General features: G+C 41.6%; 1 protein-coding gene across 2 annotated transcripts in view; it reads right to left on the reverse strand.

Moving 5' to 3' along the window:
• Positions 1 to 18129, reverse strand: part of adgra3 (adhesion G protein-coupled receptor A3) — a 142210-nt gene that overhangs the window by 71475 nt on the left and 52606 nt on the right. For both annotated transcript variants that reach the window (XM_033026348.1, XM_033026340.1), the window contains one exon: positions 3212 to 3283. In XM_033026348.1, the coding sequence (XP_032882239.1) occupies positions 3212 to 3283 (72 nt within the window). The remainder of the gene's footprint in view (positions 1 to 3211; positions 3284 to 18129) is intronic.

The following is an 18129-nucleotide window of genomic DNA, read 5'->3' on the forward strand; positions in this document are numbered from 1 at the left end:
ATGGAGAGAAGGCAGGTATGGGATACTGAGTTGGATGATCAGCCATGATCACATTGAATGGCGGTGCAGGCTCGAAGGGCCGAATGGCCTACTCCTGCACCTATTTTCTATGTTTCTACGTTTCTAAAGTACAGTAGACAATCAAGGGCTTCTCTTGCCTTGAAACCAACTCTACCACGATTGCATCATGGTAAATTATCTTTTATGTTTAACATGAAATTACAAAAGGACAACAAAAATGAAATATTTTTCATCTATCAATTCACAAGGCATTGTAGTGAAACAAAATCTCCAAGCTAAATAGAATTAAGACAGCATATGACAGATCAGCGAACTGCAGATATGGCAATTGTTGCAGATCATTTAGCTGGCACATTAAGGGATCGCTAATAGGTCTGCAGAATTGCTAACTAGCATTTAATTAGCCTGCCAATCTATTTTTGTTGAACCGAGAATAAACTACATCAATTAAAGTTTTATGTGCTTTACTGGATGCGTAACTGTGCAATATTTTATCAATCAAGTTGGAAATTATGACTGGCTTATTTTTTTAGAGAAAAAAAATCTGAATTGAGTCAATGTCCTTGAGAAACCGAGCATTCACTTTGACCATAAAAATATGACTAGGGTTTCCTTCCTCTCAATCACTCTTTTAATGGTATGTAAAAATTAATCTGAATTAAAATTGGGTATTAAAGCACAATTTAAATAATGTATCTATAATGATTTGAAACCACTCCCACCTCCATCATTTTTTACAGCATAACTACAAGACCTATAATTTACCATTTCTTGCATATGTGTCTTTTTACAATACTGGAGGGTTTTTGACAAACAAGATTAGTATTCACTTTTTTACACCAATACACTGTTCTTAACAAAAATCTAACCATCATGTGAAACCTTATAAATAGCAGATATAACTCAGATAACTTCAAGACCGAAAGTCAAAAACGTTTTTCATAACAGACAAATGTTCATAATTTTTCCACCATTTTGGACACCAATAGTGTGACATTAAAAACTGCCATATTTACTCATTAATATTTAATTCATAAATATTCATACGGCCCCTCATACATATACGTTTTGATAATGATCTAGGGAAATATCTTCATCTATACTAGGAGAAAAATATAGTAAAAGAGGTAATACAGTACAGTAAAGATCCCGTAACGGTCGCTTGGTGTCCATTGTCACAACTGCCGTTAGCGGTACATCCGTAAATTAATCCACGGAGGCTCTAAACTTCTAATGCTTTTCAAACACCCCACGAGGTATCCTACGGTAGTAGAGATCTATGGGTGAGTTAATTATTTTTTCTTATTTTCCAATTGAATATATCAAAAACATCGTGGTGTCAAGAACACAACGACCGTTTACGATATATTTTCCGACTTTTTAAAATCAATTAAAAAACATTTTTTGACATAAATCGGTTTTCAAAACTAAGAAACTGAGCCGATTTTCAATTTGGCAATACACTGCCTCTTGTACATTTTCAAAGTATTATCACAACTGCATTACCCAGATTAATTTTTTAGTCAATAACCAAGTCGCTAACTTCATTCCTTCGTGTCAACTGCTGGAAGCTCCGCAACGACCGTTACGGAGACATTTTACTTACAAAAATAATCAGCCCAAATCAAACGATCTGACGAATCATCGGCCATCGATAGCTCAAATCCATAAGGTAATGTACCATTTAGATCACATTTGTGAAAATGCTTAGTTCTCGCTAATAATTTAACGTTTGTTTTCTGGGACACCAAATCTTTTAGTGTCCACCGCAACGGACGTTTGTGTAACGCGTGTTGCGGTGTCCACTCAGATGGATGCAGCATTCTACTAAATGATCATGTGAATGAAGTGGAATCGATGTGTGCAATCTTTTCTTATATTTGTTGTTGATACTATGTTAGTCATGAACCCAATAAAGTGCTTGTTAACTTTTTTGAAGGAAATTTGACCCCATTTGTCACATTTTTGTGTGCAGTATTGAAAAGACACATATCTTAAACTAAACTTAAAAGAAATTGTGTTTTTAACAAGTCAAGAGTGTTTTATTGTCATATATGTCCCAGATAGAACAATGAAAGTCTTACTTGCTGCAGCACAACATAATTTGTAAACATAGTACACTGCAAACAATATAACTCAAAAATACATTTATATACATACATACACACAAAAAACAAACAATAATAGTGCAATAATAACAATAATAGTCTATTGTAGTTCTGAGCTTATTTGGTTGTAGTGTTTAATAGCCTGAATGACAAACAGATTAAAACATTAATCTGGGTAATGCAGTTGTGGGTAAAAATTAATCTGAGTAATACTTTGAAAATGTACATTTTCATCAGTTTTGATATAATGTTTCTTGAAACTATAATTACATCTAAGAAAAACTGCACATAATTTTCTCATCATATTATCACCCACTCACTATTGAACCACAAGGTGAAACTCAATCAGATCATATGTGTGTGTGTGTGTGTGTGTGTGTGTGTGTGTGTGTGTGTGTGTGTGTGTGTGTGTGTGTGTGTGTGTGTGTGTGTGTGTGTGTGTGTGTGTGTGTGTGTGTGCGCTTCCGTTGAGGGTCAGAAGTTGGCAATCAAGAGACATATTTCAAGGCATAGGGCATCTGCTGTTGTCTACAAATAAGGTCACAGCTGGAAGCCCTTGCTCACATAGTTCAGAATTTTTCACCAGCTGTTAAATCTTTTTTACTAAAAAACAAAGCAGCCTTCTTGAATGATTTTTCACACCTGCTTTTGTTTGTTTTAAATTAGCAACTGACATTCCCAACACATTGGTACCCAAGCATTTGTACCCAGCAAGGTCAAATGCATGGAATAAACTATAGTTGACTCTTCTCTACTAATTCCGGATGGCTGCAATGCTAATCCACAATGCTATATTCCACTTGATCTGTTGCTATCGGTTGCAGTTTGTTGTGCACCAGAGATATAAAAAGTTAATCTAGTCAAAATCCCTCAAATATTTAAAATGCAAATTCATTTCACTCTAAGCCCCAAGCAATTTTATTCAAATTGTATCTGATATCTTGGAGCTCTGTAAAGAAAACACATCAAAGGAAATAGCCGAAGTTGGAATATTTATTTTAAAAGCGGCCTTGGTTTCAGAAACATTGTCAAATGACGATTCATATGCATAACAGTATATATTTTTTTTAATTACTACTTACAATCGTTCCAGATACCTCTGTCCTGCAAACGAGTTATTCTTCAACTCTGTTAATTTGTTGTTGCTGAGGATCCTGTGAAAAACAAAAACAAAATTAAAATTTTAGCCAAGAGTACTCACTAATTGATTAAATTATTCAAAAGGGAACTGCAGATGCTGGAATATCGAAGGTACACAAAATTGCTGGGGAAACTCAGCGGGTGCAGCAGCAACTATGGAGCGAAGGAAATAGGCGACGTTTCGGGCCGAAACCCTTCTTCAGACTGATGGTTGATCAAATTGAATAAATTAAATGTACAACTGATTAAAGAATTTGCTTTAGTACTGCAAAAAATGTTTCTATCCTCTTCTCGGACCTGAATTTGACAGGCTTCAAATTATATCACTTGTGTACTGAGCCCAATGGCTATTCATTTTTTGAGCACAACTTTAGTAATTTAGTCCAACCTAGCTGTTATAAAAATTAAAGCCCTGGTATTAGGTCCACTGTCATGATAGTTATGTTCCTAAAAGAACCAACAGACTACCAAGTGCAATCGTACTTTTATCCTGTGCAGATTCCCAGACTCCACATGAATTTCTGACCCTGCAATACTGTGAAAAATATACATCTTCTAGATGTGCTGGGACGCATCCTCATTGATGTGACCTGGGGTCATCGGGTGTTTCGGTTCTCACAACATCAGACACCCTCGCCCAGGCGACCCAGCCGGGGTTGATCAGGCCCCGACTTGCGTCCTAGCAGCAACCGCCCACGGATCAGCCATCTTAATAACTACTCTGCAGGGGTTGGGAGACTCTAGTGCGTGGAGGGACTGGGCTCTGTGGAGGGGTGAGTACTGGCCGGGCTCCTCCTGCGTCTCACCAGGTTCAAGGCCTGTGCGCTGCACCTCTTTCTCCTTCTACGGGCATTTCATTCTTGCCTGATGGATTTTTAGGCCACGGTGGTTCATTAGGCCTTTCCGTAGCTTTATAGGGTGTCTTTCTCATGAAAGACACAGACTGGGGAGCTAACCCAGCCTGTCCCGGGTGCCGTCTTTCCGTGCCGTCAACTGTCTCTCCAATAGTCACCAAACTATTCTTGGTTGTCACCCAGTCTATTCCTTGGTGCCATTGGCTGAGCCAGACTTCAGTGTGAAAAACATACATCTTCTAGATGCGCTGGGACGCATCCTCAGTGATGTGACCTGGGGTCATCGGGTGTTTAGGGTCTCACAACATCAGACACCCTCGCCCAGGCGACCCAGCCGGGGTTGATCAGGCCCCGACATGCGTCCCCGCTGTTATTATCGCAGCACTGTCTCTGTTATTGTCATAATTGTGTCATGAAATGGTTCTTATCCAAAAACTCACCAAAGCGCCTTTGACCTGTGTGGTCATTACCACCTTTGCTTGATCTGTAAATCATCTCTCCATTTTGCTTACTTGCCTTAATCTTACTCAATGTGAACCTGTCAAGTACCACTCTTGCTACTCTAACAACTCTTCTATTTTTAATTGGTATTACATCGGTCGTCTTGCTGTCACCACACTAATCGATCCATAGGTAGATTTAATTATTCATTTAGAGAACATTATTGATTTCAAGATAATGTTACTATTTATTCTTACTAACATTCGGTAAGATATTTAGCAGTGGAGTACAGAGGCAAATAAATAAATGATGGGTCTTTGTCCCAAACATTATGGAGGGCACTGTATTTACCAGCACCATGTGCATTGCTGGTGGAGAAAGTGAACAATTAAAACAACGTGCAATTCCAATGAAATGGGCTGCACTCTCATGGCGAGCATCTCCCTTCCTGAGGGTGCCTGACGTCGATTCAGCTAAACAAGTGGAGAATATCCCATCATACTGCTAAATCACTCATAATAGAATGTGAAAAGACCTTTGGAGATCAGGAAATGAATTAGTTGCAAAGGAATTCTTAACCTCTTCTAGTAAACACAGTATTTTTGTGATTGGTGCAATTAGGTAGCTGAAGTCTAGGTGATAATTGTAGTAGTGCTGAGCTTCAAAGCTAAATTGTTAGATTACCCCTTCTCTGCTGTTCCCACTCTCCCCTCAGCTCTGTGCCCCCCCCCCCCCCTCACCCAGTTTCCGCTCGCCAAGCAGCTCACTCCCCCCACCCCACCATTCCTGCTCTCCCCTTAGCTCTGTGTGTTTCCAATAACTGCACTCTTTATTAACTTACTGGGTTCACTTGAAAACATATTATAGTGCTTTGTAACATCTGAAACAAAGGATTAGTAGTAGTTGGGAGCATTAATAGGAGTTATTTCCAACAGGCCAGAAGATCTGATGACATAAGAAAATGCAGGTGCTCGAATCTTGAGCAAAAAAAACAGTTGGAGGAACTCGTCAGGTCAGGCAGCATTGGTGGAAGGAAATGGACAGACGACATTTTAGGTTGGGAACCTCTTCAGACTGATGGACTGGTAGGAGAAATCGGGAAAAGAGTGTGGGACTGGGCAAAGACTGGCAAGTGATAGGTGGATACAGGAGAGCGGGGGTGATAGGCAATGGGTGGTGAGCAACAAAGGTTGGAGGCACAAAGGAGACAATAGGGTTTCAGATAAGCAAGGAAGAGGAGAAGTGAAATGTAAAGCTGGAGGGACGATATGGGGAGAAGGGGACAGGGGAGGGAAAAGTGGAGATAAAAGAGAAATGGATGCCTCAAGGATGAACAATGAGCCTACAGAGGAGGGGAAAGAATCAGGCTGACTAGGGTGGTGGGAGAAATGGGTGCACATCAGTATGGGGAAGGGTAGGAGGTTATTACTTTAAATTGGAGAATTCAATGTCAGTAGCGTGAAATATAAGGTGCTGTTCCACTACTCTGGCAATGGAGGAGGATGGACAGAAACGTTGGTATGGGAATGTGAAGGGGTGTTAAAATGACTTGTAATCAGGAGCTCCAACAAGCCTTGGCAGACAGATCGCAAGGGTTCAGCATAACTAATGCCAAGGCTATGCCGATGTAGGAGTCCAAGCGATTTACCAGTCTCACACCAGCAAATCTCGACCAAGACCGATTATAGGCTTTTAGTGTATCTGGCAGCAGACTAGATTCCTAATTTGGATAGGGTTCTCATTAGCACTAGAAAATCATTCCAGTAAAAAGAAAAACTTCACATCAAATGATGTCTGCAGCAGTGGAGAGTGTAATATCCATCTCCAGCGTGATTATTAACTACTCTTGTCTGGAAAAACAAGAGATATTGTTTACTGACAGAATAACCAACTTTAATCTATTTCCCCAAAAATTACACAAAATAAGAGGCAAATGCAAAATGCATTTTTTGCCAGGTTGCTCCAGTGCTTCACTGATTGCCTACAACAACTTTCTTACACTGATAACTGATTTCCAAAATGAGATCTGTCTTAAACATACCATTGGCTTTCTGAAAGGCCAGAGACATTGTAGATGTCAGTCATCCATGGAGTCCTTATGAGAGGAACTACGGAAAAGCTCATCATACGATTCATTACCTGAACACATGCAGCATCCAACCCTCACTAAAACAGCTGTCATGTACACATGAACTCCTGCAATGTCGGGTCAGGCCGATGCTGGCTCTCACCTTCCAAGCCTCACGACCATTCCAGACTGCTGCCAATGATCTCTGCCACATTTCAAAGTTTATTGTTGCTCAAGGACTGAAAACTCCATGTACTTTTTCTTCAACTCACAGAATGTGACAGAATGGGCATGATAATAAACTAGAATTGCAGATGAAAGTGCAAGTATTCCAAATCTCCATTCATGCTTTATTAAGCTTCTCAGAGAGCTGCCAGGAGCACCAAAAATATCTCCTTGGTCACTTTGTTCAGAGGTGTACCTTCCTGCTGCTAATATTTCCCCACAGTGTGTCCAAATCCTTCAGAACCTTTAGAGGCATTTATCCTCCCTTTCCTCATCTTCACAGCATCTATTCCTAGGGCTGTAATACTCACCATTAGCTGGAAGAATACAGCTTTGTGTAGAATGTATGTTTCTTTATGAGAGCTGACTCCCGAGGTTCCACCCGCAAAGTTAAGTCCCAGCAGTAATGGGATCTCATAATAGGTCTAAACACCAACTGACAGTATTATGCAGATAAATTCAACAATGTTGTCTGGTAGCCTGAATTAGAAAATCTTCATGGGATTTTGAAAAACAGTGAAAAAATTAAAAAAATTAAAAAAGCAGCTGCTGGAAATTTATAAGACAAGCAAAAGATGCTGAAAGTACTCAGTGGCTGAGTCCGCATTAGGGGGAAGAGAAACAGAGTTAAGATTTCAGGTTGAAGAATCTTCATCAGGACAGTTTCTCATCCCATGAATGGTGAGTATTTCTAGCATTTTCAGTTTTTATATTTTAAAATAAAGTTGGGATGATACACCACACTGTTTAATAGTCAGTAAAATATTGCCAAAAAATTTCCAGCTTGTTTCTTTGGAACCGATTATTAGTCAAGAGTGTGTGTCTGTGAAATGCATACCCATGTAAGAATTAGTAGGAAAATGAGATGTCTCCATTTTGCTTGTAAACAGTCTGTGTTAATCACTTTAAGGCAGCTGGAGGCACATCACTTAGCTTTCCAAATCAGAAGAGAACTCTCATGACTAGAATTCGAGCCTCTGGCTTGATACTTATATTTGAGCAGAGATTAACGCACCAGAACCCAAAAAGGAAGCTTATCCTTGCTCTTTCCCATGGCGGTTAGTCGGTGGCAGCTGTGATAGACAAATTATCTCATCTTTAAGAGGATCATTTCACATCTGAAAAAATACAATGTTCCCTCGATGGGAACATTTATTTCTTTAACTAAAATCGAAGAAACTGAAATAATTGGCTAAATCAAGCTTAACACTTGCATAAACACTTTCACAACATTGTTTGCAATAATTCAGCTTCCAGTAATTTTCTGCCATGTGCCAAATTCAACTATTTTCTTGAATATAGAAGACTACTATCCTGGTATTTCTTTTTCTGAATTTAACTTTGCATTGAGTTGAAAATGTGATCTGTGTGATCCAATTTAAATTTATTAGTCACAAGTATTCCCCAAAATTGAACAATTTCCTGTTGGAGTAACTTGGAATTGTACAGTGACCAGACCAGCCAGATGTAAGTAGACACACAATGAAAAGGAGAATAGATGGAAATCGACTTGAGCCAAAATATAGAACACAATCTTTAAGTTTGAAAGCAATGAGAAAGAAAGACATTAAACATCGTAAAACGTTATAATAGTAATTATAGGAGGAGATTCCATCAAATTTAAAGAACAAATATGAATATGGAAAAATAAAGAGGGGAATAGAACCAGGATTAGTCGATTGCCAAATGGTGCAAAACATAATGTTTCAATATGCAGATTTTAAAACCGTTATTTAAGCTTCTATTTTCTAGCTATACTCCCCACACCTTTATGACAATGTGGCTAAATTCTGCAGAACTCCATTTACAAGTTTGTGGCTGACACCACTGCAGTGGGTTGGATTTTTGCAATATAAAGAGACAGAGTACAGGAAGGAAATAAAACACTTAGTATCATGTTGTCAGGACAACAATCTCTCCTCAACGCCAGCAAGCAAATAAGTTGTTATCAACATCAGGAAGCAGGATGGAGCACTTGCTCCAGTGTGCATCAATGGTGCTGTAGTGGAGATGGTCAAGAGCTTTAAGTTCCCAAGTGTACATATCACCAATAATTTGTCCCGGTCCAACCACATTGATGTTATGAGCAAGAAAGCGCACCAACATCTCAATTTCCCCCAAATAACCAAAAAAACTCATCATATCCCCAATGACTCTTCAATTTCTACAGATACACCACAGATTTAACACAATCATCCCCTCCAAACTGGTTACCAAACTCGCAGAACTGGGTCTCTGCGCATCCCTCTGCAACTGGATCCTTGACTTCCTCGTCCACAGACCACAGTCTGTTCGTATTGGTGGAAATGTGTCAGCCTCAATAACAATCAGCACGGGTGCACCTCAAGGCTGCGTGCTCAGCCCCCTGCTGTACTCACTCTATACCCATGACTGCGTAGCGAACCACAGTGCGAACTCCATCATCAAGTTCGCTGACGACACCACTATTGTGGGGCGTATCACTGATGGGGATGAGTCAGAGTACAGAAGAGAGATCGAGCAACTGTCCATATGGTGCCAGCGCAATAACCTGGCCCTCAACACCAGCAAAACCAAGGAACTGATTGTGGACTTTGGAAGGAGTAGGAGGGGGACCCACAGCCCCATTTATATCAACGGGTCGATGGTTGAAAGGGTCAAGAGCTTCAAATTCCTGGGCGTGCACATCTCTGAAGATCTTTCCTGGTCCGAGAACACTAATGCAATCATCAAAAAAGCACATCAGCGCCTCTACTTCCTGAGAAGATTACGGAGAGTCGGATTGTCAAGGAAGACTCTCTCTAACTTCTACAGGTGCACAGTCGAGAGCATGCTGACCGGTTGCATCGTGGCTTGGTTCGGCAATTTGAGCGCCCTGGAAAGGAAAAGACTACAAAAAGTAGTAAACACTGCCCAGTCCATCATCGGCTCTGACCTTCCTTCCATCGAGGGGATTTATCGCAGTCGCTGCCTCAAAAAGGCTGGCAGTATCATCAAAGACCCACACCATCCTGGCCACACACTCATCTCCCTGCTACCTTCAGGTAGAAGGTACAGGAGCCTGAAGACTGCAACAACCAGGTTCAGGAATAGTTACTTCCCCTCAGCCATCAGGCTATTAAACCTGGCTCGGACAAAACTCTGATTATTACCAACCACTTTCTGTTATTTGCACTATCAGTTTATTTATTCATGTGTGTATATATTTATATCATGGTATATGGACACATTTATCTGTTTTGTAGTAAATGCCTACTATTTTCTGTGTGCTTAAGCAAAGCAAGAATTTCATTGTCCTATACAGGGACACATGACAATAAACTCACTTGAACACTTGAACTTGATTACATCCCACTAGATAATGTACTTGTGTAGGAAGGAACTACAGACGCTGTTTAAACCGCACACAAAAAACTGAAGTAACTCAGTGGGCCAGGCAGCATCTCCAGAGAGAAGGAATGGGTGACATTTCGGGTCGAGACCCTTCATCAAACGGGTTAGGGATAAGGGAAACGAGATATAGATGATGATGTGGAGAGATAAAGAACAATGGATAAAAGATATGCAAAAAAGTACCGAGGATAAAGGAAACAGGTCATTGTTAGCTGTTTGTAGGGTGAAAACGAGAAGCAGGTGCAACTTGGGTGGGGGAGGGATAGTGAGAGAGGGAATGGCGGGGCTACCTGAAGTGAAAGAAACCAATATTCATACCACTGGGCTGTAAGCTGCCAAAGCAAAATATGAGATGCTGTTCCTCCAGTTTGTATTTTGCCTCACTCTGACAATGGAGGAGACCCAAGGACAGAAAGATCTGCGTAGGAATGGGAAGGAGAATTAAAGTGTCCGGCAACCGGGAGATCAGGTAGGTTCAGGCGGGCTGAGCGAAGGTATTCCGTGAAACGATCGCCCAGTCTGCGTTTGGTCTCGCTGATGTATAAGAGTCTACAACTTGAACAACGGATACAGTAGATGAGGTTGGAGGAGGTGCAAGTGAACCTTTGCCTATCCTGAAAGGACTGTCAGGGTCCCTGGACAGAACCGAGGGAGGAGGTATAGGGACAGGTGTTGCATCTTCTGTGGTTGCAAGCGAAGGTACCTGGGGAGGGGGTGGTTTGGGTGGGAAGGATGAGTTAACCAGGGAGTTGCAGAGGGAACGGCCTCTGCGGAAGGCGGAAAGGGGTGGAGATGGGAAAATGTAGGATCCCGTTGGAGGGGGCGGAAATTTTGGAGGATTATGTGTTGTATAGGACGGCTAATGGGGTGGAAGGTAAGTACTAGGAGGACTAGTCTCTGTTGTGACTGGGGGAGGGGAGTAAGGGCGGAGCTGCGGGGTAGCGACGAGACACGAGTGAGGGCCTCATCTATGATAGGAGAGGGGAACCCCCATTCCCTAAAGAATGCGGACATCTCGGATGTCCTATATGGAACACCTCATCTTGGGTGCAGATGCAGCGTAGATGGAGGAATTGGGAGTAGGGGATAGAGTCTTTGCAGGATGCAGTGTAGGAAGAAGTGTAGTCAAGATAGTTGTGGGAGCCAGTGGGTTTGTAATAGACGTCAGTCAGTCAATAGTCTATTACCTGTGGTGGAAACTGAGATCAAGAAAGGGGAGGTGTCAGAGATGGTCCAAGTACATTTGAGTGCAGGATGAAAATTGGTGGTGAAGTTGATGAAGTCCATGAGTTCTGCATGGGTGCAGGAGGTAGCATCAATATAACGGAGATAGAGTTCGGGGATAGGGCCAGTGTACGCCTGGAACAGGGATTGTTCAACACAAAGATGCAGGCAAAGCTGGGGCCCATGCGGGTGCCCATAGCTACACCTTGGACTTGGAGGAAGTGGGAGGAGTCAAAGGAGAAGTTGTTGAGGGCGAGGACCAGTTCCGCTAGGAATGTTAGTAGAAGGAAATTGGATGGTTCTGCGGCCGAGGAAGAAACGGAGGTCTTTAAGGCCTTCCTGGTGGGGTATGTAGAGTGACCGGGCGCCCATAGGAAAGGTGAGGGAGTGGGGACTCGGGGAGCGGAAGTCATTAAAGAGATGAAGGGCATGTGAGGTATCTTGGAGATAGGTAGAGAGAGATTGGACTGGTGGGAGGGGGAGGGGGGGATAGGATCAAGTCGAGGTACATGGAAATAATTTCCGTGGGACAGGAGCAGGCAGAAACAGTGGGTTTGTCAGGGCAGTTGTGTTTATGGATTTTGGGGAGAAAGTAAAACCGGGCTGTGCGGGGCTGGGAAATGATAAGGTTGGAGGCTGTGGAAGGCAGACAGCCAGAAGTGATGAAATCAGAAATGGTGTCTAAGATTAAGGCCTGGTGCTCGTCTGTGGGATCATGGTCCAAGGATAAATAGGAGGAGGTGTCTGAATGTACCTGCTCTGCTCAAGACGGCAAGAAGTTCCAGTGAGTTGTCGATGTCCTCCATCCAGTACATTACGCAGACCACCCTCACGCCGCAATGATTCCATGTATACTTCAAGCTGCCTTCAGTAAGCAGCCAACATTATCAAAGAGCAGGGATTAACGGGTCCCTTTCAGAATGGCAGGCAGTAACTAGTGGGTACCGCAAGGCTCGGTGCTGGGACCGCAGCTATTTACAGTATACATCAATGATTTTGATGAATGGATTCAAAGTAACATTAGCAAATTTGCAGATGAGACAAATGGGTGGCAGTGTGAACTGTGAGGAGGATGCTATGAGGATGCAGGGTGACTTGGACAGGTTGGGTGAGTGGGCAGATGCATGGCACACGCAGTTTAATGCGGATAAGTGTGAGGTTATCCACTTGGGTGGCAAAAACAGGATGGCAGATTATTATCTAAATGGAGTCAAGTTGGGAAAAGGGGAAGAACAACGGGATCTGGGGGTCCTTGTTCATCAATCAATGAAAGTAAGCATGCAGGTACAGCAGGCAGCGAAGAAAGTGAATGGCATGTTGGCCTTCATAACAAGAGGAGTTGTGTATAGGAGCAAAGAGGTCCTACTGCAATTGTACAGGGCCCTAGTGCGACCACACCTGGAGTATTGTGTGCAGTTTTGGTCTCCCAATTTGAGGAAGGACATTCTTGCTATTGAGGGTGCAGCGTAAGTTCACCAGGTTAATTCTCGGGATGGCGGGACTGTCATGCATTGATAGAATGGAGCGGCTGGGCATGTACCCTCTGGAATTTAGAAGGATGAGAGGGTATCTTATTGAAACATAAGATTATTAAGGGTTTGGACATGCTAGAGACAGGAAACATGTTTCCGATGTTGGGGGAGTCCAGAACCAGGGGCCACTGTTTAAGAATAAGGGGTAAGCCATTTAGAACGGAGATGAGGAAAAACTTTTTCACACAGAGAGTTATGAGTCTGTGGAATTCTCTGCCTCAGAGGACAGTGGAGGCTGGCTCTCTGAATGCTTTCAAGATAGCTGAGTCAAGGGATATGGGGAGAAGTCAGGAACGGGGTACTGATTCTGGATGATCAGCCATGATCACATTGAATGGTGGTGCTGGCTCGAAGGGTCAAATGGCCTACTCCTGCACCTATTTTCTATTGTCAATCACACCTCAGTCATTCCTCCTTCTTCCCTCTCCCATTGGGCAAAAGTTGCAAAAGCCTGAAAACATGTACCACCAAATTCAAGAACATCATCTTTCCTATTGATATTGGAGTCTTAAATGAACATCTCAAATGTGAAGGATGTATTCCTGATCTTCCAATCTATCTCACAGCAGCCCTTGCACATTGTTTTTATCTGCACTTTTTCTGCAACTGAGAAACTATATTTGACACTTTTTTTTCTGGCACAACTTGTTATACCCATTTACGTTATGACTGCACTCTTGTATGGTATGATCTGCCTGGATAGCGTGTAAAATAAAGTTTTTTACTATATTTAATTACACATGACAATAATAAATCAATACCCATCTTATTCACCGGGCAGAAGCAGTGTACTAGTTTTATTATCTGTGACAAAGGTCAAGAAAACGTGAATAATCAATGCTGCATATCATGAGATCAATCTGCCGCATGTGCACTATTCTAAATTCAGAGTAAATGGGTCACTTTGTGTTGCTCCACATTCATAGTTCAGAAATGAAATAATTAATTTGATCACTGTTACAAATGAATAACAGACAAATAGCATGAGATGCTTGACATGGCCTTCTGATTTTATTGTGTAGTTGTTAGATCCAATATTCCAACATCTCTGTTCAAGGTGGCAAGCTAGTTTTACCTTTGCATCAATAACTAAGAATCTAATTAAAACTTAGACCCTATTATTGATCAATTGCTTCACAGCCGAATAATGGCAAGGAAACCTCAAGCGATTTATATTATTATAAATAACCCTGCCAGGGTCGATAAATCCTAACCTCTAACTCCCCTTCGACTTCACTTATTTCCTCCAAATCAAAGATTATGGCAATGGGAACACTCTAGTCCAAGCTATGGCTGGTCATTAGTGGAATCTTTGTTTTTTCTTTTCCCAGATCCCAGACCATGATGTTTGGTTTGCATGCTATCCAATCAGATAATATAATACTATAATCAAGTCAGCTGCAAATACTATAGAGGATACAGAACACCCTTTGCTCTATTAGAGTAAAGAGTATCTATTAGCGTAAAGAGTACTATACATAAATACAATCAAGTCAAGCTTGAGTATAGATGTTGGTAGGTAATGTTAGTGTTGTTTAAGATGTTGGTGAGACTATTTAGAGTATTGTGGTCAGTCTGGGCACCATGTTATAGGTTAAAATGTTGTAAAACTGGAAAGGGTACAGAGAAGATTTACGAGGATGTTGCCAGGACTGGAGGGTCTGAGTTACAGGGAGAGGTCGAGTAGGCTGGGACAATTCCCTGGGGCACAGGAGAAGGAGGGTGATCTTATAGACGTATACAAAATCATGAGAGGAACAGGTTTAAAGTGAGGGGGAAAAGCGTTAATAGGAATCTGAGCGGTAACTTTTTCCACACAAAGGGTGGTGGGTGTATGGAACAAGCTGCCAGAGGAGGTAGTTGAACCTGGGACTATTCCAACGTTTAAGAAACAGTTAGGCAGGTACATGGATGGGACAGGCTTGGAGGAATATAGACTAAGCGCAAGCAGGTGGGACCAGTGTAGCTGAGACATGTTGGCAGCTTGGGCTGAAGGGACTGTTTCCACACTGTATCACGCTATGACTCTAAATGCAAGATAAAGGATACAGATGATGCAAAATATAGTTCTCAGCATTGGAGTGCATCAGTTCCATAGACAAAATCTAATGTCCAAAACAGGGTAGAGTTGAATAGGACGATTCCCCAGTTTACGGAAGGACCTTTCAAATGCCTAATAGCTAATCCCAAGCATGGTGTGCGCTTTCAAGCATCCGTACCTTTTGCCGTTCAGGAGCAAAGAGGAGGAAGAATGACCGGGTGGGGGGAAAAGTTTTTGATTATGTTGACATCATCTTTTGTTCTCTTTCTCAAGATCCAGACTGACCTGTTGACAATTTTCATTTAGGCAATGGGTCAGATCAGACAACATCTATGGAGAACATGGATAGGTGACCTTTCAGGTTGAGACCTTTCTTCAGACTGTGGGGCGGAGGAGGGGAGGGGAGAAGAAAGCTGGATAAAGCCAGAGGCGGGACAAAACGTGGAGAAAAAGGAAAAGATTGCCTCTCCCATATTTCAGCTTTCTGCCCCCCCCCCCCCCCCCTCCCTGCCCCCCAACAAACAGTCTGGAGGGTCTGCTCCCAAAATGTCACCTATCCATGCTCTCCAGAAATGCTGCCTGATTTGCTGAGACTCCGACATTTGTGTCTTTTAGTGTATTAACCGATGTCTGTACGTCCTTGTTTCTTTACTGATACAATGCCTGGAGATAGCTGAAAAATGCACCTAGGCGTAAAAATTACAACCCACCACAAGCAATATTAGTGTTGGATAGAATAGTTCTCCAATGGAACATCCCAAGACAGTCAAACATGCATAGGGTATCACATTGCATGCTCTGGGACGGAGTTCTATTCAACAGAGAGCAGCATCTAGGAATAGGATCGCCTAGTCCGCATTACTGTTTATTATCTATATAAAGAAAATGAGGTTAGGTTTGCGGCGCTCTGTCTGATAAAACCTGGAACAAGATCTCAACAGTTGTTAGTGGCAGCGTTCCAGGTTTATATTAGGAACAAAAAAGTCCTGGAATTAATCTCAACATTCTGCATCAATCCAAATGTGTAATCAGAATGCCCTTGGTAAAGCTTCAGATACAATTGCTCCTCTATGTTTTCTTTGCAGTAAAGTGTAGAGGGAGTTCTGTTTGTTTCTTCTGTAAGTTTCAACACAAGACCCCATCACTTGCCAAATTAGGTTGCTAGGCAATGAGTGAAAAATCAGTAACTCACTAAAACAATGTAAAATATATATTTGGGCAAAAACACCAGCAAATGAACAGCATTCCTCTTACACACAATGACAATCTTTCTGGGGCCTTTTGTGCTCAAAGAAGAGATAACCAATTATGTTAGACCCTTGCTGTTGGCACATTATCTTCATTATACTTTCTAGTAATACAAAACATTTGTTCAAAGTGGCACTTTTTACCCTGCTAAGAGGCAGTCAAAGGTTGTCAAATTTAATACATACTTTGTGTGATGAAATGAGCCAATTGTTATTCCAGCACCAAGTATTATAATTATTTTTTTTTAAATCATTAAAGGAACTGACAAAAGAAAATCTCATTACAAAGTACCCACATTTATTCACGGAATTTGCAGCATTGATAAGGATCGTATATATTGTTAAATTCTTTCAGTTTGCCTAACAATTCTGATTTTAATTCTTAAAAGCTTTAGTTGGTTTCCTTCCAGTTGGATAAGGACCGAGACAAAATACCATTTCAATACATGATGAAATGTCTCAAGATAAATGTTTATCACAGTGGTAGCTTGAAGTTGTTCCTCTGAAAATGTTTTAAAACATTATATCAGCAGATTGACATCAATGATATGTTAAAAGCAAAGCAAGATTATATTTTATTCAGACAAATAACATGATGAACTAAGCACTAAAAAGCCAACCAGAGTTCGGGATTACATTTCCCACATATTCTCAATAGAAAGTTCAGTCCAAAATGGCAGTCACCGAGAGGACAATGAACTTACTTTCAATCATATAAAGCATTGGGTAGAACTTCAAACAATTAGTGCATCTTTAATATCGAAGCAGACTGTACATAAAATAATATACAATTAAGTGATTACAATTAAGTCAACACAATTAATTGTATATTAATTGTATATGGGAGAAATCAAATTCAGATTGGGTGATCGCTTTACATAAACATTGTGTTCAGTCCACAGGGGTGACCTCGTGTTTTCCCTGGCCTCCCACTTCAATTCTACCCAGTCTGACGTCTGGATTTGTGGCATCCTGTACTGACAGCAAGGTCCAATGCAAGTTTGAGGACCAGCATCTACTTTTCCTTTTCGGCACATTGCAGCCTTCTGTAATTAACATTGACTTCTACAGTTCAGGTAACTTGGTTCTCTGTCAATATTATTCATCCATCTGTAAGATTACCTCTGGTTGTTTTATTTTCCTCTCTCTGGGAGTGGGGGACATACCCAGACTGACCTGCCAGGCTTGTCCTCTTGCTCTATATTTCACAGCTCCCACAATCTTTTGTCCAACTTATTTTATATTCTTGCCCTTTCCCTGCTTCCATTCACTCTTTGCCCAAGAACTGTTTACGGCTTATCCTCGTAGTCACCCTGGTTTTACACTTTCAGAGATACCCCCACCCAAGCTTGTGTCTCCTTTTCAGTTCTGATGAAGGGTCTCCAACCTGAGAAGTGGACAGTTTCTCTTCCCACAAATGCAGTCTGACCAGCAAAGTGTTTCCAGCATGTTTTTGTTTTTGTCAACAAATTACCTTTGCCTCTAAAACTCCTGTACTTTGCCTGTGTTTTCCAATCCGTTTTAACACTTGAGAATGTGTATCCTCAAATTGTTCTGCTGTTCTATCCCATTCAGACTCAAAATTCTATTTCCCCCCAAAAATGAACTACTCAAAGTTCACAGGATTTTAAACATGCACAGGATTTTAAATTGGACTACTTATATGGGCAGCATGGCCTAATGCATATCTTGGACAGACATTACAATGTGTTTATTAACAGTTGGGACGCAGCATGCCCTGCTGCCAACATCACTACTTCATGCTCTCTGCACATGCATCTGATTCACATTATTTATGACTTTCAACCCATTCTCTCGCCCTCCCTCCTGCCCGCCCTCCTGCCCGCCCTACCTCC

This window comes from Amblyraja radiata, chromosome 1, assembly GCF_010909765.2.
Source record: "Amblyraja radiata isolate CabotCenter1 chromosome 1, sAmbRad1.1.pri, whole genome shotgun sequence".
Classification (NCBI taxonomy): Eukaryota; Metazoa; Chordata; class Chondrichthyes; order Rajiformes; family Rajidae; genus Amblyraja; species Amblyraja radiata.